Genomic DNA, 16,055 nt, shown 5'->3' with positions numbered 1-16,055 from the left:
TTGGGTAATATTACTGATTTTTACTCTTCTATGCTATTAGGTACAGTCCATGTAACTGGTTACTTTAGTGATTTCCATAAACAGGGGAAACTGTCATCTGCTGATAGTTCAGATGTGTCAGAGACAGATAGTAATGAGGAAACAGAAACAGATGACAAATGCAGTAGTAAACAGTGTAAGTATTAAATTATTTGTAAACTTAAACAATTTCAAGAATTACTTTAGTTGGTATTTTTGATTAAAGTGAATTTTTTTTTTTAATATAAATACTATAAAATGAATTCAGTTTAAGTGAAGAGAACTGTGTATATATATGGTTGCAGATGTACATCTGACTCAGTGTAGCTACTTATTGAAAGCCAACTAATCTCCATACAAATTTTCCAGTAAGGATTGATTGTATATCATGCTTTTTATTATGTGGACATCTTAGAAAGCAAGATGAATGCTAAGGGGGAATGCTATGTGACACCCATTGTGGTATATAACATTCCACATGACTGTAGCTGCTAGACCATTTGAACTGCTGATATAGTTTTTGTTTATATCAATAGTTCAAATGTTCTATAGTGCAGTCACATGTGCTCTTGAGTTGGACAGACATTTTATGAGTCCTATTTTTTTTTTTTTTGGTTGCTATAAGAAATAGTAAAATAAATAAAAGCAGTAGTACTCGCTATTGTTTAGAGCTTGTGAGTATGTGTGTTGGGTAATATTAATTGTTTCACCCAGGTCTCATACAGAGGCAATCTCTTTTCCTAGGGAATTTGAGTATTTTCTCCCACAAAAGACTAACTGGCCAACAATCACATAGAGCATGGAGATAAGATTAGTTGGTGTAGCCTAGGAAAAATTAATTCAGGAGTGTTGAGTTACTTAGCCTAATATACATAATCGACCTAAAAAGTGAATAGATGACAAGGTGGGAAATCAAAGCATGCTTTTGGCAACCTACTTTAAATGGTCCTGTAATTGGTAAAAAAGATGTATGTTGCATTATGAAGAGATGGATGGCATTCAAAAGTTCATGACTTTTGTTAAAAGTTGGTTTCTCATAACAGCAAAGGCTATTTAATCCATAATAAGCTGAAATATTGTTCATTCTCGGTGAGTAACATAACAGAAAGTAATATTTTTATAAAGGCACACTCAAATTGCATGAAAAACAAACCAAACTGAAAAGTTCCAGTCACACAACCTCCTGTTTACTGCTTATAGTTGTGTCAAAGAGCATCAGGGCTCTTTAAACATAGTGCTATTTGTTGCCATTAATAGTTCCAAGAGAGAAGAATACCCCATTTATAACAACCGGATTGACATTTATATGCAAAATTATTAACAATTCTTTTTATTGTTCATAAGTTATCAAAACAAGTAGACTAGTCATGAAGTTACTTCATACTTATATTTATATAAGCATATGATTAAAACAAAAATATAATCTTTCTAAGTATAATATACATTCTAACCAAGCAGAAAATTTCATGACTATCTCTCATCTAGAATATTTAATGAGGTACATTATAACCAAATGGAAAAACTTTCCAGTTATCAATTCTTTAGCATCAAGTTGTGTACAAGATGCAGCTACGATAGTGTTACATCAATGATTTTTTCAGTTTAATCTGTTATTTGTCAGTTCTCATATATTGAATTGTACTGCATCAGTACTGTATTCGAAATTACTCAAATGCCTGTTTTGTTAACCTTCCTGTCCCATTCTATTTAAGACTCAGAATACTAATTTAATTTCACATTCTTGAACATTAAGAAAGTTAAATTCCTTTCTAATAGCTAAATTTTAATAATTCTGTCACTGATGTCATCTGTTCACTCCCTTTTTCCTCATAACTTGAATATCTCGGATCTCTATTCTGCATTCAATTATTTACTTTTTTTTTTTTTTGCAAATTAACTTTCATTTTCTTAAGGTGGAATTGGTTGACCCTTGCCTTGTATACTGCCAGGGGCGAATTCTCCATGCTTGCTGTGCCAGCTCATTACATGAGAAAGAAGTAGTATTTATTTGTTAATAAATGCATGCATTTATAAGCATTCCATTTAGGCTTTTATTTTTGTAGACAGAATTCTTAAGCTTGCGCAGCAATAATTGAGTTTTGTATTGTGTATCGAAGGCCGATGCTTGCTCGTCTAGTCAAAGCTACCTTGGCTTGCTTGGTTGTGGGAGCTTCCAGGTCCTCTGCAGGACTGTGATTTCATGCGCATGCATAGCCATTTCACGCCGTCTCACTCTGTTGCTTAAACACAGGCCATAAGCAGTCAATGTAGTTCTAGCCAGTGAGGTTCAGCCAGTCTTTACAAGTGTGCATGTTGCTTGGGAAAATTAAGTTACAGCCAACTTTTTATGACTATGTTTTTGACCAGTTCATAAAGAAGAACTGTAGGGTAGAATTTGTATTCAAGTAGGTCAGCTAAATTGAAAAAGATAGAATATCATTTGTAAAATAAATGTTGTATTTGTATGATTAAATGGACATAAATTTTCTAAATATATAGTTTTAAATGGTCAGTAATTCATTATTCCGCTAATCAGACTTCAATCACACCTTTCACTCCCTGAATGATAACAAGAGCAAGTGTGAATTTCAAGAACAGCATTTGCCCCTGTATACTGCTAATTTACCATCTTGGCTAATTTCTCGTATTCAATATAATTCATTCTACTAACTCTTCACTGTACCAACTTTGCTTGATCTGTTATTAATTCCCATATTTAGTTAGTTCCTAAATAGCTAAAATGTTATCTGTTTTTCAGATTCTATATTGAGAATGGATGCGATTATATTACTACCTATATTCATTATTTGTATTTTTATTACTGATTTGTTCATACCAGATTTGAGTTATCATTTGATAGTTTTTAAAAGCAATTATTCCAGACATCCAGTCTGTCTTTGGTGTTTGTCATCTTTATCATCCTAGATTCCTTTTTACAGTATCTTTATTCTATTTTTAAGCTTTTTCAATAGTTTCCCCATCCCCACGGAACATTTTGCCATATTTCTGTTATTTATCTTCTGTATTCTCAGTCTTCCTGTGACTTTTATTTTTACGGCTATTTTTCCTGCTTTCGTTTAGGAGTGCCCCTTTTTTAATGTCATTGGCTTTTTACTCAAGAATTCTTAGGGCATTACAGATGTATTATAGAGACATATGCAGAATAATAGAGGAAGAAAATTTGCACATACCTTTTTTTGGATGTTGTTGGTTGTCTTCTTTCTGCGATGTGATATTTTGTCGTGGTGAATGTTTGTCGGAATTTAGCCGACCAAATACAATTTGGTCGGCTAAATTCCAAATTGCCAGCCCATCATTTGTTCAGTATCTAGGCAGATACCTAACAGGATGCACCATGAGAAGGTGAGGATTGGACAATTGGTCAGAAGCCCTGGTCGGTTTTCCACATTCCTTTAAAGGCTCAGATCATATACATCAATCATAAGCATCATATACAAAATGTTATATTCAGCCAATAACAATCAGGGGAAAGGAGTAGCTATAGTAATCAACACTAAATATGAAGATAGTCTTGAATGGTATGCAATATCAAGTGGAGTGATATGGACAAATATCAGAATAGGGAACACAATGAGACATTTGTGTGTATGGTACTATAGAAGGTTCTGCTGAAGAAGAAATGGAGGACTTTTTTTTGAGGCATTAGAGAAAGCAGCTGACACAATAAAAAATAATAATAAAGTTACTGTAGTTGCTGTCTATTTCTAGCAAAAATTGAAAATTGCTCATCACTTTTTTCTTCAGTTAATATTTAAGTTTTATCAAAGTCAGTTCATTCATCAGTTGTTTCATGTGGAGAGGAGACAGATGAATGGGTAGAATTTTTTTAAGGTACATCCACAAGTCAATGACTTTAAATATTCCTTAAAGAAGAATTATTGACCAGTTAAAGAAATAACTTGGTATATATCTTATTTGCATTTACATTATTAATATTCAATCATCTCATCTTTTTGCTTAATATCATAGGCTTTTGATGCCTTGTCATAGCCAAGTAACTTTGGCTTTATAGAAGCATAATTAATACTGATAGGACAGTTAATCCTGTCTGTCATCACTTGCATTTCAATGTATTCTTTGGCCAATTTGTCATGCTAGATAAAAATAAAAAAAAAAACAGTTCTCAGGTGGAAAAAAATCCCTTCCATCTCTATAGCCTGCCTAACTCACCATATATAGGTCTTTACTGTCAAAGAGCATCTTTATTGAATACTTGCCAAAGTTTTGGTGCAGTTGATTTGTTGTAATGAATTTCCTTTAGCATAGAATTGTATCATACAAGACTTCATTAGGACTTTTCAGCAGGATGTTACAATAATTTTGTGTTAATATTGTTTGCTAGTGATATTCAACTGTAAGGCAGTTCATATTTTTCTTAGTGGCAGAATTTTCATTTTGTTTTAATTTTACGCTTTATATGATTGTTTAAGGTGTCATTCTTAAGTCTCTATGTTAAAGGTTTCATTGTCGTTTTCTCATTTGAATTTATGGGAATTTTCAAAAGCCAGCAATAATCACTTCTTTTATCATGTTTTATTGGAGTTTGATATGTCTTCAAACTTATGAAATTGCATATGTTTATGAAGCAACCATAAATTCTTAGGAGCATCAGTTTTATTAATTATCTTCATTAATAGGTTCATTGCAGGGATGTCAAATACAATTCATATGGCATACCCGAATAATTTATTCAGATTTCTGTATCCCATTGTTGTGATTATCTTTGTATATTATGCATGTGCATACCTTTATAGGTGTTGGTATATACAGGATTTGTGGGTGTGTGTGAGCATATCACATTAAAAGAAAATAAAGATGCACGAAAGTTAGTTTCTGGATATGTTATCAATTGAATGTTTGTTGAACTCTCACAGTGAGTGCTGACTCCATGGAGGGTGTGATGATTGCAAGAATGATTTTGAAGGGTTAGGTACAGTATTCCAGGTTTTGAATCAGCAGGTAATGACATTATGTAAGGGTGTGGGCCCAAGGGGATGGATGTTGAAATGTGTATGTACATAAATGCCCTGAAGTATCAGAAATAAGAGGAATTTTTGGCTTTGGTCAACTCCACTTGGCCAAGCTTACTGGCATCAGTGAGACCTAGTTAATGATAAAGATTGTAGTTCTGAGGGAAATGGTTCATTTGAGGCTGTCTGGTGTGGGATAGAGGCCAATAAGACAAAATATATTGTTGGTTGCTGCTATAGACCTGAGAGTTCAGAAGAAGATGTGGATAGCATGCATCAACAGATTATCACAATGAGTGCAGGCCAAGTAATTATCATGGAAGACTTCACCTGTGGGGATATTGATTGGAAAGAGAAATAGGCACATGGCAAAATGGAATTTATACAGTTACTAAGGGATAATTACCTGAAACAGCACTTGATGTGACCTGGATTTGAGATTGTTAAATCTGGTAATTGCATCAAAAGATCGATCTGTAACTACAGTAGCAACTCTACCTCCAATCAGGAAAAGTTGACCATGCAATCTTGTCCTGGGAGGTTGCTCAGCATGTGGAATTTTCAATCAAGAAAGGGTGTATGTGGAACTACAAATCTGCTTGATTATAAAGATGCTGCAACACTTGTAGCAGTGATGTGGTATAAGAAGCTACATGAAATTAATGTCATTAGTGCATGGGAAATGGTCAGTTGTTTGAGGCAGTATCAGACTGCATACCCAGGGTCAGGAGGATAAACCAAGTAGGGATTCAGTGAATGACTAGCAATATAAAGCAGGAGCAAAAAAAAAAAAAGCATTGTGGAAAGAATATAAAGAAAGATGATTAGTGTGCTCATGAACAATATAAAGCACAAGCAAGAAGTGTAATAAATATGGTAAGAAATGCTAAATCAGATTTGAGAGAAAATTAGCTAAGCAGGCCAAAATAAATCCAATGAATTAAAGATACCATGCAATTATATTCTTGGTTTAAATCCTTTATCCAAGTGTAAGCAAACAAAATTTGCATGTGAAGTAACTTCACATCAATTGCGTTAGTATCTCATATTGCAACACACATATCCTTATGGACATGCATTATGGGAAGGGCCACTACCTAGACTGGTTTCAACCTTTATTGAGGTCTCATCAGCATTAGCCAGACTAAAGGAAGTGATACCAATGTTGAAAAATGCAGAAGTTATATTTCCATATACAAGTAGTCAAAGGTGTTACACCTTATTACTAAAATACTCCATATTAGAGATAGATGTTGAGAGTTTTTTTAACTTGATTATATTACAAATTAAAGATGCTATGAAATTATATTCATGGTTAATATCCTTTAAGATATTAAAGGATATTAAAATTTGCACATGAAGTAACTTCACAACTATAACCTTGATATCACTTCTGGGTCTGGCTCCCAGTGATGAGATCTCAATAAAGGTCAAAACCAGTCTGGGTAGTGGCCTTGTCCTTAATGCATAGCATTATACATATCCATAAGGATATGTGCATTGCATTATGGGATACTAAGGCAATTGATGTAAAGTCATTAGCCTCTATATACAAGTGGCCCAGTCATGAAGTTACTTCATGCAAATTTTGTTTGCTTACTTGGATAAAGGATTTAAACCAAGAATATTTATAGTATAACCAAGTTTAAGAAACTCAACAAATAAATTGAATAGTTTTTGCATTAACCCAATTATCTCCTAATTGCATTAACCCACTTATTTCCTGTCCTTACTCTAGCTGTTTTTCTGCCATTTTTGTCGCAAAATTTTTCATATGAATTTAATTTCGTTTGAAAACCTTTGAACATGTATTAGATTTGAAAGGGTTGTCTCATCTGCATATGGTAAAGAACTTAGCTTAATATCTTATTTGAAAATTAAGTTTGATTCCACGTGTCCTTGATAAGGACATGTGGTCCATATACATTATAAATAATAGTGGAGATATTGTGATATCATGCATTACGCCTGAATGAACAAACCATCTTCCTATATGTCCTTCAATATGAGGAATTTATAGGAGAAAGGAGAGGATGAGATTCTTAACTATCTTGAGTTATAGCCTGGGTTTCTTTCCTATAGTGTCTATAAAGGGTGCCCTTCCTAGCTAGGACTGTGGACTTTAATCCACTCAGTTTCACTTACTTTGTGTGGCTTGCACATTTTGTTACAATTTGTACTCTTGAAGATGTCTTTGTGATTAAGATGAAATATTGGAGGTAATTTAATTTGTTCCTTGTAAATGTCTGAAATGAGTTCTTTCCAGCCACTAATCCTAAACAAGTGATTGTTTATTGTGAATCACCTGTAGTTACATTTTTTTGCCCGCTTTGAAATTTGTTTGCATGAAGTCCATGTTTTTTCATATTAAATTACAATCACATACTAAAATGTGTGATTGCTGTTTATAAGTAGCTCTTCAGTAAAAATAGCAAACAGTGCTATGATTAGTCTCTGGAAGTAGTGTTTACAAAATTGCAGTTTATGAAATCACAAGTCATCTCTGCTAGAAACCTGAAAGTAGACTTGGGCAAGTTGTCCAATTGACATGTCAGTAGATATTTTTTTAATAGATATATAAGTGTAGAATAACATTCATAGGGATAAAAATGGTTCCAATATGAATAACTGTGCAATGTGGCATGTGTGAGATGTATTTATTTGTAAATATCAGGAATTTATGGGAGAAAGGAGAGGATGGTAAGAGAATTTGTCGGTTTTGTGTCAATTAGGCAGACAAAGAAACATGAGGTTTTGGATATGGTCAAGATCTCTACAAAGGACCAAGTGAGCAGAACTTAGCAAGTAGTGTTCTGCACATCATCCTTGCAATCTGTGAGATTGCAAGGATGATGCAAGTGGTAGAGAGTATTGTTGTGATAGTGGTATGAAAGAAGTGAGAATATGAAATAACCAATATGGAAATAGGAAAAAAACAGCGCAATAGAGTGGAAAAAAAATCTTATGGCTACAATGAGTACTTCATCATAAAATGGGAGATGGATAGACTGGTAAACTGCTTAGTACAGATCAAGAAAGATGAGACAAAATTGAAGTTAAGATGCAAAAGAATAAAAAAAAAAGGATATAGCAATATATCATAATTCTGTGATTAGGGGGTGAATGAATAATGAAGCCATGTTTTCTGAGAGTGAAGATTCAGGATATGACTGAAGCTATAGGCAATTAGTTGAACAATTGAAAGATGTGAATGACTTGAAAGGAGATAAGTATAGTATGAGAAGATATGGAAGTTGTAATGTGTGAAATGAGTCAATATTGGCAGCTGGTTTCTGAGGCATTGACAGGAGTGAGCAAATGGAGAGATGTGATTGCTGATGATTCAATGAGAAAGACTGTGCAGGAGAAATGGCACAAACTATGTTGATGTATGGAATATTTTGTTGGTAGAAATGATTTATACTTACAGGATTACTTACACTTAAATGCCTTTGATGCTGGGCTCATAGAGAAATGATTCATTAAAAGAGTAAATATAAGTAACCAGTGAAATTGGATATTACAGATTGGCTGCATGAGGTGATATATGGAACTATATTGAAATAAATTTGTTATGATAGAGAGAAAAAGAAAATATTAGTATGTTACGTCACCACTTTCGTGGCTTTGTTTTAATTTATACTTGTTTTTCCTTATTTAGACCTAATTTGCTTTTACCCTAATTACTCTCAAGATCTAAACCTAAATTTTGCCTTCAGTACATGATATAGAAAGACACTATATATCTGGCTGATTTCTAGATTAATCACATGTATCAATTACTCGGACAAAGGGCTTACCCTTTGTTAGGGGTAAGCCCTTTGTCCGAGTAATCACAAAATCCTTTGTGATTACTGTCTGAGATTGTCTCCCGATCAGATACTGGCAAATTTATTCGTTACGCTGCACCAGCCAATATCTTTAGGTTAGAAGGAATTCTTAACCAGGGAAATCCTCTCAGATAACATACAGAGGTGAAGAATCTAACACTTACTCTTAGCACTGAAATTCTCAATATCAGCTATGTTTAATATCATTTGCAATTGTGGCTTTTAAACATCTATTCTACTCCGCTTAGGTTCCGATTTTATGAGTGGTAATTTGAATTCATTCTCAGGCTAATGTCAGGTTTAAAACATAAAGCACATTTATTGGGATCTTAAAGTTATACATTTACATTCATGCATTCAGTCAATTTCATGTCATTCTAAAGTAAAGAACTATTTAAACCAACTAAAACACAACTGGATATAATCATTAGCTCCTTCTATAAGATTAAGCATTAAACTACACAATATACAAATCTTAAATTTCATCCATTCAGTTCTCTTCTAAATTACGTTAGTTATTCACATAAAATACCTGTCACAAATCATCTATAAACTTTCTCTAACAAAATGCTCAGTGGAGTTAAGCCACTGCTATCATCGATAATCACCTAAGAGTTCTATACTACATTGTCCTTGCTCACTAACTATATAACATTTCTTTACTCTAAGTGGGAAAGGAATAACAAAATTCTGTACATTATACCAGCTCTTGGGAAGATTAACAGATCTGTCACTTAATTCACATTTTCGTCTTACACAGCCCGATCCTTCTTTCTTGAATTGGGGTCAGAACATCTTTGCTAGGCCTTTATCCACATGGTTACTCATAGAGGTCATCCTGCTTGGCTTTACCGAACATCTGGCGATGTGCCCACATTTTTCTGGTTCTGGTGCTGCTAGTTCTAGTCAGAGTTGCCAGTTCAGGAATTCCGTCCTGAGGAGATAGCTAGTCAGGGCGCTGGAACTGCGGGTGCCGACATCTAACATCTCATGGTTATCCGGAATCCATCAGAAGGCGAGTATCCAACCACATAAAACACCCGGAAAGGATCAGGAGAACAAGACAAAAAGCCTCGAGAGAGGGGGAGCAAATCCCTTTTATTCTGCATCCTTGGTGCCCTCTTTACTGCCATGTTCTTCTGCATGGTACTCGTCTCCTTCGCCTGCAAGATGATCCGTTATATTGTGTCTCCTTGTGTAGCATTTTCACGGGAAAATGATGCCTCAAGCCAAACTTTCACCTGAACGGTCCGCCCGCGAACTTTGGACTTTTGTTTACATCTTGATAAACATTTTATTTCACACAGAATACCTTGTTATAGTTACATTTTACAAACTGGAAATCTTTACTTAGATTTGAATAAACAAGTTTTCTTATATAATACTACATTCAAAGGTATTTGTGGCCCTATTTACAATCCTTTTGTTTGCTTAAGTACAAGTTTCTCCTTGCTAATATGTTAGACTTGTTACATCTTGAATGAATTAAATTTTCAATAAATTCTCCCATTCAAGATCTAACAGTATGGAAGGGATGACACTAAAATGGTGTGACTAGTTTTTTCAGAGAAGAACAATGATTTCAGCACTGGGATTAGGAAGTTAGTTGATGTATCAATTGAAGCAATTTGTTTAAAACTCAAGTTTCAAGCTGCTTGAACAAACACACATCAGCCTGACAGTTGGTTATCATATATGTTTACGTATGTCATTATTATTTATTTGATATTTATATTGATACTTATGTCGGATGTACTGACCTGGGACCAAAAATTGACATTACTGAGACCTGGTAGGAACAGTTTAGTTAGAAAGGACAGGCAGATTGAAAGAGTGGAAATGCAGATGAATTCAAGAGGGAATTAAATCCAACCAGAGTAGAGATCCCAGATGATGGTGGCAGTATCACCAAACCATCAACCTGGTGCAGACAGGTTGATGATTTGGTGTGAAATAGAGGTCAGAGCAAAAGACATAGTTGAATGCTGTTACAGGCCAGAGTCATCAGAAGAGGACTGAACTGCATATGGACACAAGCAGAACCATTATGGATAATTCAGCTGTGAGGATATAAACTGGAATGAGGATAAGTCATGCTAGATGTAGCTTAACTATCTTAATCAACACATGATGGGACACAGAGCAAGAATATTGGATGCAGCAAATAGAATCTGAAAATGTATATACATATATGTATATTTATATGTATATATAAATGAGGTAACTATTTTGCTTCCAGTCATGTTGCTTAATGGGAGGTGGTAAATTATCTGAGAGTTTTGAATTAAAAAAAAAAAAAAAAAGAGGATATACATTGAACAGCAAGGCAGGTGATTATTATAGACTCAGAAGGCAATATGAAGTGGTAAAGATATTTGAAGGAAACTATAATTGACTACATCTCCAGAAGTATATAGAAATGGCTGAATTGTTGTGCAGTCACTTTAGTAAGGTATTCATTTTAAGCAGATATTAGCTTTCTGGACATTGAGGTGGAACGAATTAAATGGATAGAGGCAGATGAAACAGTGGTATTAAAAGGCTGCAATAGCTCCACTTTGTACACAGCTGTAGGATTGGATGAGATATCAGCAATGGTGCTGAAAGACCATGGAACAGAATTAGCAATGCTTCTACTTGGTTATTCAACTTGAGTTGAATATCCAAGTAGAGGCATTTGGTTCAACTTGGTTATTCAACTTGAGTTGAATATCCAAGTAGAGGCATTGTTACATGAGTACATGTAGCAATTTCCTAACTCATTAGGAAATTGAGTTGGAGAACAAGATAACTCCATTATTATTATTAGACGCCTCCAGGGAGTCCAAAGACTCAACGAGGGAAGGCACCTACTCTAGACTCTCATGCATTTAGTGAATATATGGAATGAGCCACCAGTGGATGTTGTGTTTGCATTTTGTGAATTTTTAAAGTTATAATAGGTATTTAGGCATTGTTACATAGAAGAGGGCCTCTCTTGATAAGTCCTTGGCTTCATGAAAGAGCTTGCATAATGATATTGCGAATGCTTTCTCAAAAAAAAAAAACCCTTAACTGAAAAGGGTTAAATGAAATTATTCAGATATTATTAAATGTTAAATGAAAGCATTCAGAGTAAAGTAATCATTGTCTACTATTGCCTAGAATTGTCTTTCATACAAATACTTAATTTCTGTTGCATGCTTTCTCTACAAATATTTCATGGATATTGCTTATATAAATCTATTAAAAAATGTGATACTTCATGCACCTTTGCTAAAACCTTGTAGGAGTTTTTTCATCTCTATTTAGTTCCCAGCTTTAAATCTTTAAATTCAACAAAGCTATAAGTAATATTTTAAACAAAATGTTTAAAATACTACTTATAGCTTTGTTGAATTCTTCTGAACCAGTATAAAAATGTTTATTTTTACACTGGTATCTTATGCTGTTCTTTCTCATTATGTGGTCATAATTAAAAAAAATTCAGATACATCTGTTCAAAGTAAAAAAAAAAAAAAAAAAAATTGGTGTTCACAGTATCTTTATATAGCAGAGAAAAAGAAGCATAATATAATATGTATCTAAAGAATTTAGTATGAAATTTCCTAGGTCAGTTATTTCACTTAGTTATTCAGGCTATAAAATAATTATTTTATAACTTCCAGTGATGGAACTGGATGATGAGGATGAAAGTGATGGAGAAGATTGGACACCTGAAAAAGGTATTTGTCTGTTTTGTAACTTTGTATCATATCACTGATTTTTTTTGGGGGGGGGGGAGGTATGCATCTGTTAGCTTTTTTTTTTATATAACATGTTAAAGTATAGGTTTTTTTGTTTTCATACAATAACTGATATTTTGAGGAACATAATTCTCTGTATTTTATCCCTTATCTCTGCATTATCAATATCTTAATTGTACTTATCCACTCCATATGATTCCTAACACTGTAAATTTCTCAATGACTTTGGCAAGTCAGCAAAACATTCTTTTGCTGAGCCTTCTCTGTTATTAATCACAGTGGCAGTATCTGTTATATAGTACATTGGTCTTTTCTGAATCCTTCAGAAATTATATTCTTCCATCTGTTTTTTTTCTCTCTCTCAATACCATCAACAACACTTGTTAGGGCAGTTGTTTTCTGTAATTGTGTAATTGTTTTAATATTCTAACATATATCGTTCTTATGTGTTGTCACTCATATTAATCTTGTCCGTGTTTTAAGCACCTTTCTTTCCATGCAAGTATCACTTTTTCTGATATATTTAATCATCTTTCTCTAATTCTATCTTTTTAATTACTTGTTTTCTTAGCAATTTCACTACTTTTGTATCTACATTCTTTTAGAATGTCAGCTTTACCTTTTAATACTTGGCAATAATGTTTTCATTCAAATCTTTTGTGTTCCTCATTAGTACTTTACCATTTCTTCTATCTTTATTACATGTTATATAACTTCTTAGATTTATTCATTCCATACTACCTCTCTGTATCTTTACACTGGTCTTCTATCCATTGTAACTGTTTTTTTTTTTTTTTTAAGCTTCATTGCAATTTGGCTCTATTGCTCTTCCATCTCAGGGATGGGGGAATAAAGGTGTTTTATTGTGCCAACTTCAGTGTCTCTTGCATGATGCTTCTGAATCTTTTCCAGAACAGCCTCCATAATTGCTTCTTTTGTTGCAGTAATTATTCATTCTTTTCTTTTTATCTACTTTTGATTTTTTTTCTGCATTTTTCTATACAGTTGTATTTTCAAGTTTTACCTTAATATTGGCAATAACTAGATTATGATCTGACTCTATATCTGCTCTCTGAAAAGTTTGATACTGCTGTTTTATTGTTACTACATATCTTCTTTTGATCATAATCACATCTGTCATATTGTTAGTTTCTTGTTTGATCACCATATCCATCCATTTTCATGCTCTAAAATCGTACTTTCCCAATGCTCTTTTGCAACCTTCATTATCTATCCCAACTTTTACATTCCAATCTCTTGTCATTATTAATACCTCTTCAGTATTGGCTTCACTGTTTTAGCAGTGCATAAAAGAGCTCATTTTCCTCCATGCTATCTAATATTGGTACATACACCTGAACTACTGAGATTTTATACTTTTGCTTCAAATCTTTCTACCTTAATTGTTTCATTAAGTAGTGTATATCCTGCTTTAGTTTTATTAAGAAGAAATTGAATGCCTGTTTCATATTTTATATTTTCCAAACTAAAGGATCTCTGCTGATGTATGAAACATCTGCCAATCCATTTTTTATTCCCTTTTGAAGTGATTCTAGTTTGCTAGTCTTGCATAGCATTAAAATATTCTATGTTCTAACAATGGTTGTGTTGATGGTTTGTTTTCTTTGCTTAGTTTCAGTCCTATCTCAGTCCCACACTGTTGCTGTTGTAGACCATAATCCTGGCAATATCAAAAGTCTACCTTCTTTTCCTATTAATTGTAATGTAATGGATATCATTCATGTTTTATGGTCTATGTATTGATACTCAGCTGGCCAATCCTTTATCCAAATTTTAGACAGGATATAGTACTCTTGGTAGTGCACTTAGAAAAATGTAATCTCCAAATTCAGTTTTCGTTTAGAATTTAAATTGTTCATTTTAATATTTCATACGGTTTATATTTATAATTTATTCATTTATAAGTAATGTGCTGCTTATCAAAGGCATTGCTTAATTATTGTTGGTTTGCAGTGAAACGTAGACACTCATCAGTTTCTTGTTTACTTTAGACAACCAAAAATGATATTGCTTGATATATATATTTTTCCCCTCCAAGTATGTTCTAGGATGTAAATTATCAATTTTCTGTAAGAAAGATTGTAACTGTTGATCTGTTTTTAAAATGACATCCATATAGCTTAACCAAAGAGATGGTTTGGAATTTATATTAATTTTTTTCTTTCTGAATGTTCAAGATAAAAGTTGACAAATTTTGTCAATAATGGGATCCATAGCAATTCCTTTAATCTGCAAGTTTATTTTTCCAGGTAAAATATCCATTTGATAATAAATTTGAATAATTCTAGTATCCATTGGAAATTCCTAACCTCAGACTGAGGTACATTGATGAAATTGAGATACAATGTTGAAACTACTCATAGCATTAGAATATTCTAGTTTTATATCTTATTTTTTAAGAAATTCTGTAGAATTTTTTTATATGTAAAATCACTGTGATCAATTGGCAGATGATAGATGGACACAAATTTTGTAAGTCAGACTGCTTGTAGAATTAACAGTGTGACAAGAGGACAATTGTTATGCAGTTTTGGTATGTATATCATGAATTCTATGAGGTCCAGCATGATACATGCTTCTGAGTTAATTATAGTTACTTGGTCTTACCTGATAGTATATTTAACTGACTTTTCATTGGATCTCTGCTAATCACAGCATCTATATTCTCTTCAGTTGCTCCTTCTAGTTAATTTATAGTTTGCTACTCGCTTAGTTCCTGATTCATCAGCTAGTATGAACTATCCAGTTTCAGGTGCTTCTCTTTCTTTCCATCTTTATTAATGTCACTTACTTTAGTGCTTAAGCTTGGTATTCTGAGACATTAGATAGATACTGCTGATCTTTTCTTTAAAAAAAAAAAAAAAAAAACTTCATTTGACTACTGTTTACAGACTACTCGAATGAAGGGTTTTTTGACGTTAAAATCCTGATGTGCGTTATCATAATTGGCATATAACTTGTGTTGCAAAGCGTTATTACTTTATAACTTTTAGCTTAATTTAATTAAAATAATTAAATTTACCTTTAACTTATAACTCTTGTGTTATTTATGCCAAAAAAAAAAAAAATTCATTCTCTTTTTGTTGGTCTGTATGATACAATTATTATCTAATAAAAGAGAAGGAAAACTCATGTTCAGTTATTAGAACATGTTTCTTGATATGAGTCATCATTAAACCTCAAGCTAAGAATATTAAATTAATAAAAACTGAACAGAGTATTATGCTGAATTATTCTGAATAAATGACAAATTTGGAAAACGTTGACTTATGTTTTATTTTGTTCAGGAACAAAATGGATTGTGTTTTTTTCTTTCTCATGCTGAATTAGCTGAATACCAATTTTTCATAGACTACTTCTTAGAGTAATACTTATTTTGTATAAGTAACTAATTTGTTGGGATAGATCAACACAAATATGATTCCCCTGCCTTTCACATTCCTACTGAGATGCACTTTTTTTTTTAAGTT

The 16,055-nt window shown here is 33.1% G+C and overlaps 1 protein-coding gene across 1 annotated transcript in view; it reads left to right on the top strand.

Annotated features, from left to right (window-relative positions):
* The window catches only part of LOC150101851 (uncharacterized), a 126,182-nt gene that overhangs the window by 59,616 nt on the left and 50,511 nt on the right, over positions 1–16,055 (top strand). Inside the window, exons 4-5 of the mRNA XM_090400678.1 lie at positions 41–175; positions 12,487–12,543. Coding sequence (XP_090256804.1) covers positions 41–175; positions 12,487–12,543 — 192 coding nt within the window. The remainder of the gene's footprint in view (positions 1–40; positions 176–12,486; positions 12,544–16,055) is intronic.

Source organism: Typopeltis vanoorti, chromosome 11, assembly GCF_054136105.1.
Source record: "Typopeltis vanoorti isolate ZY-2024b chromosome 11, IOZ_Tvanoo_1.0, whole genome shotgun sequence".
NCBI classification, from domain to species: Eukaryota; Metazoa; Arthropoda; class Arachnida; order Uropygi; family Thelyphonidae; genus Typopeltis; species Typopeltis vanoorti.
This window is presented reverse-complemented; position numbering and strand designations above follow the sequence as displayed.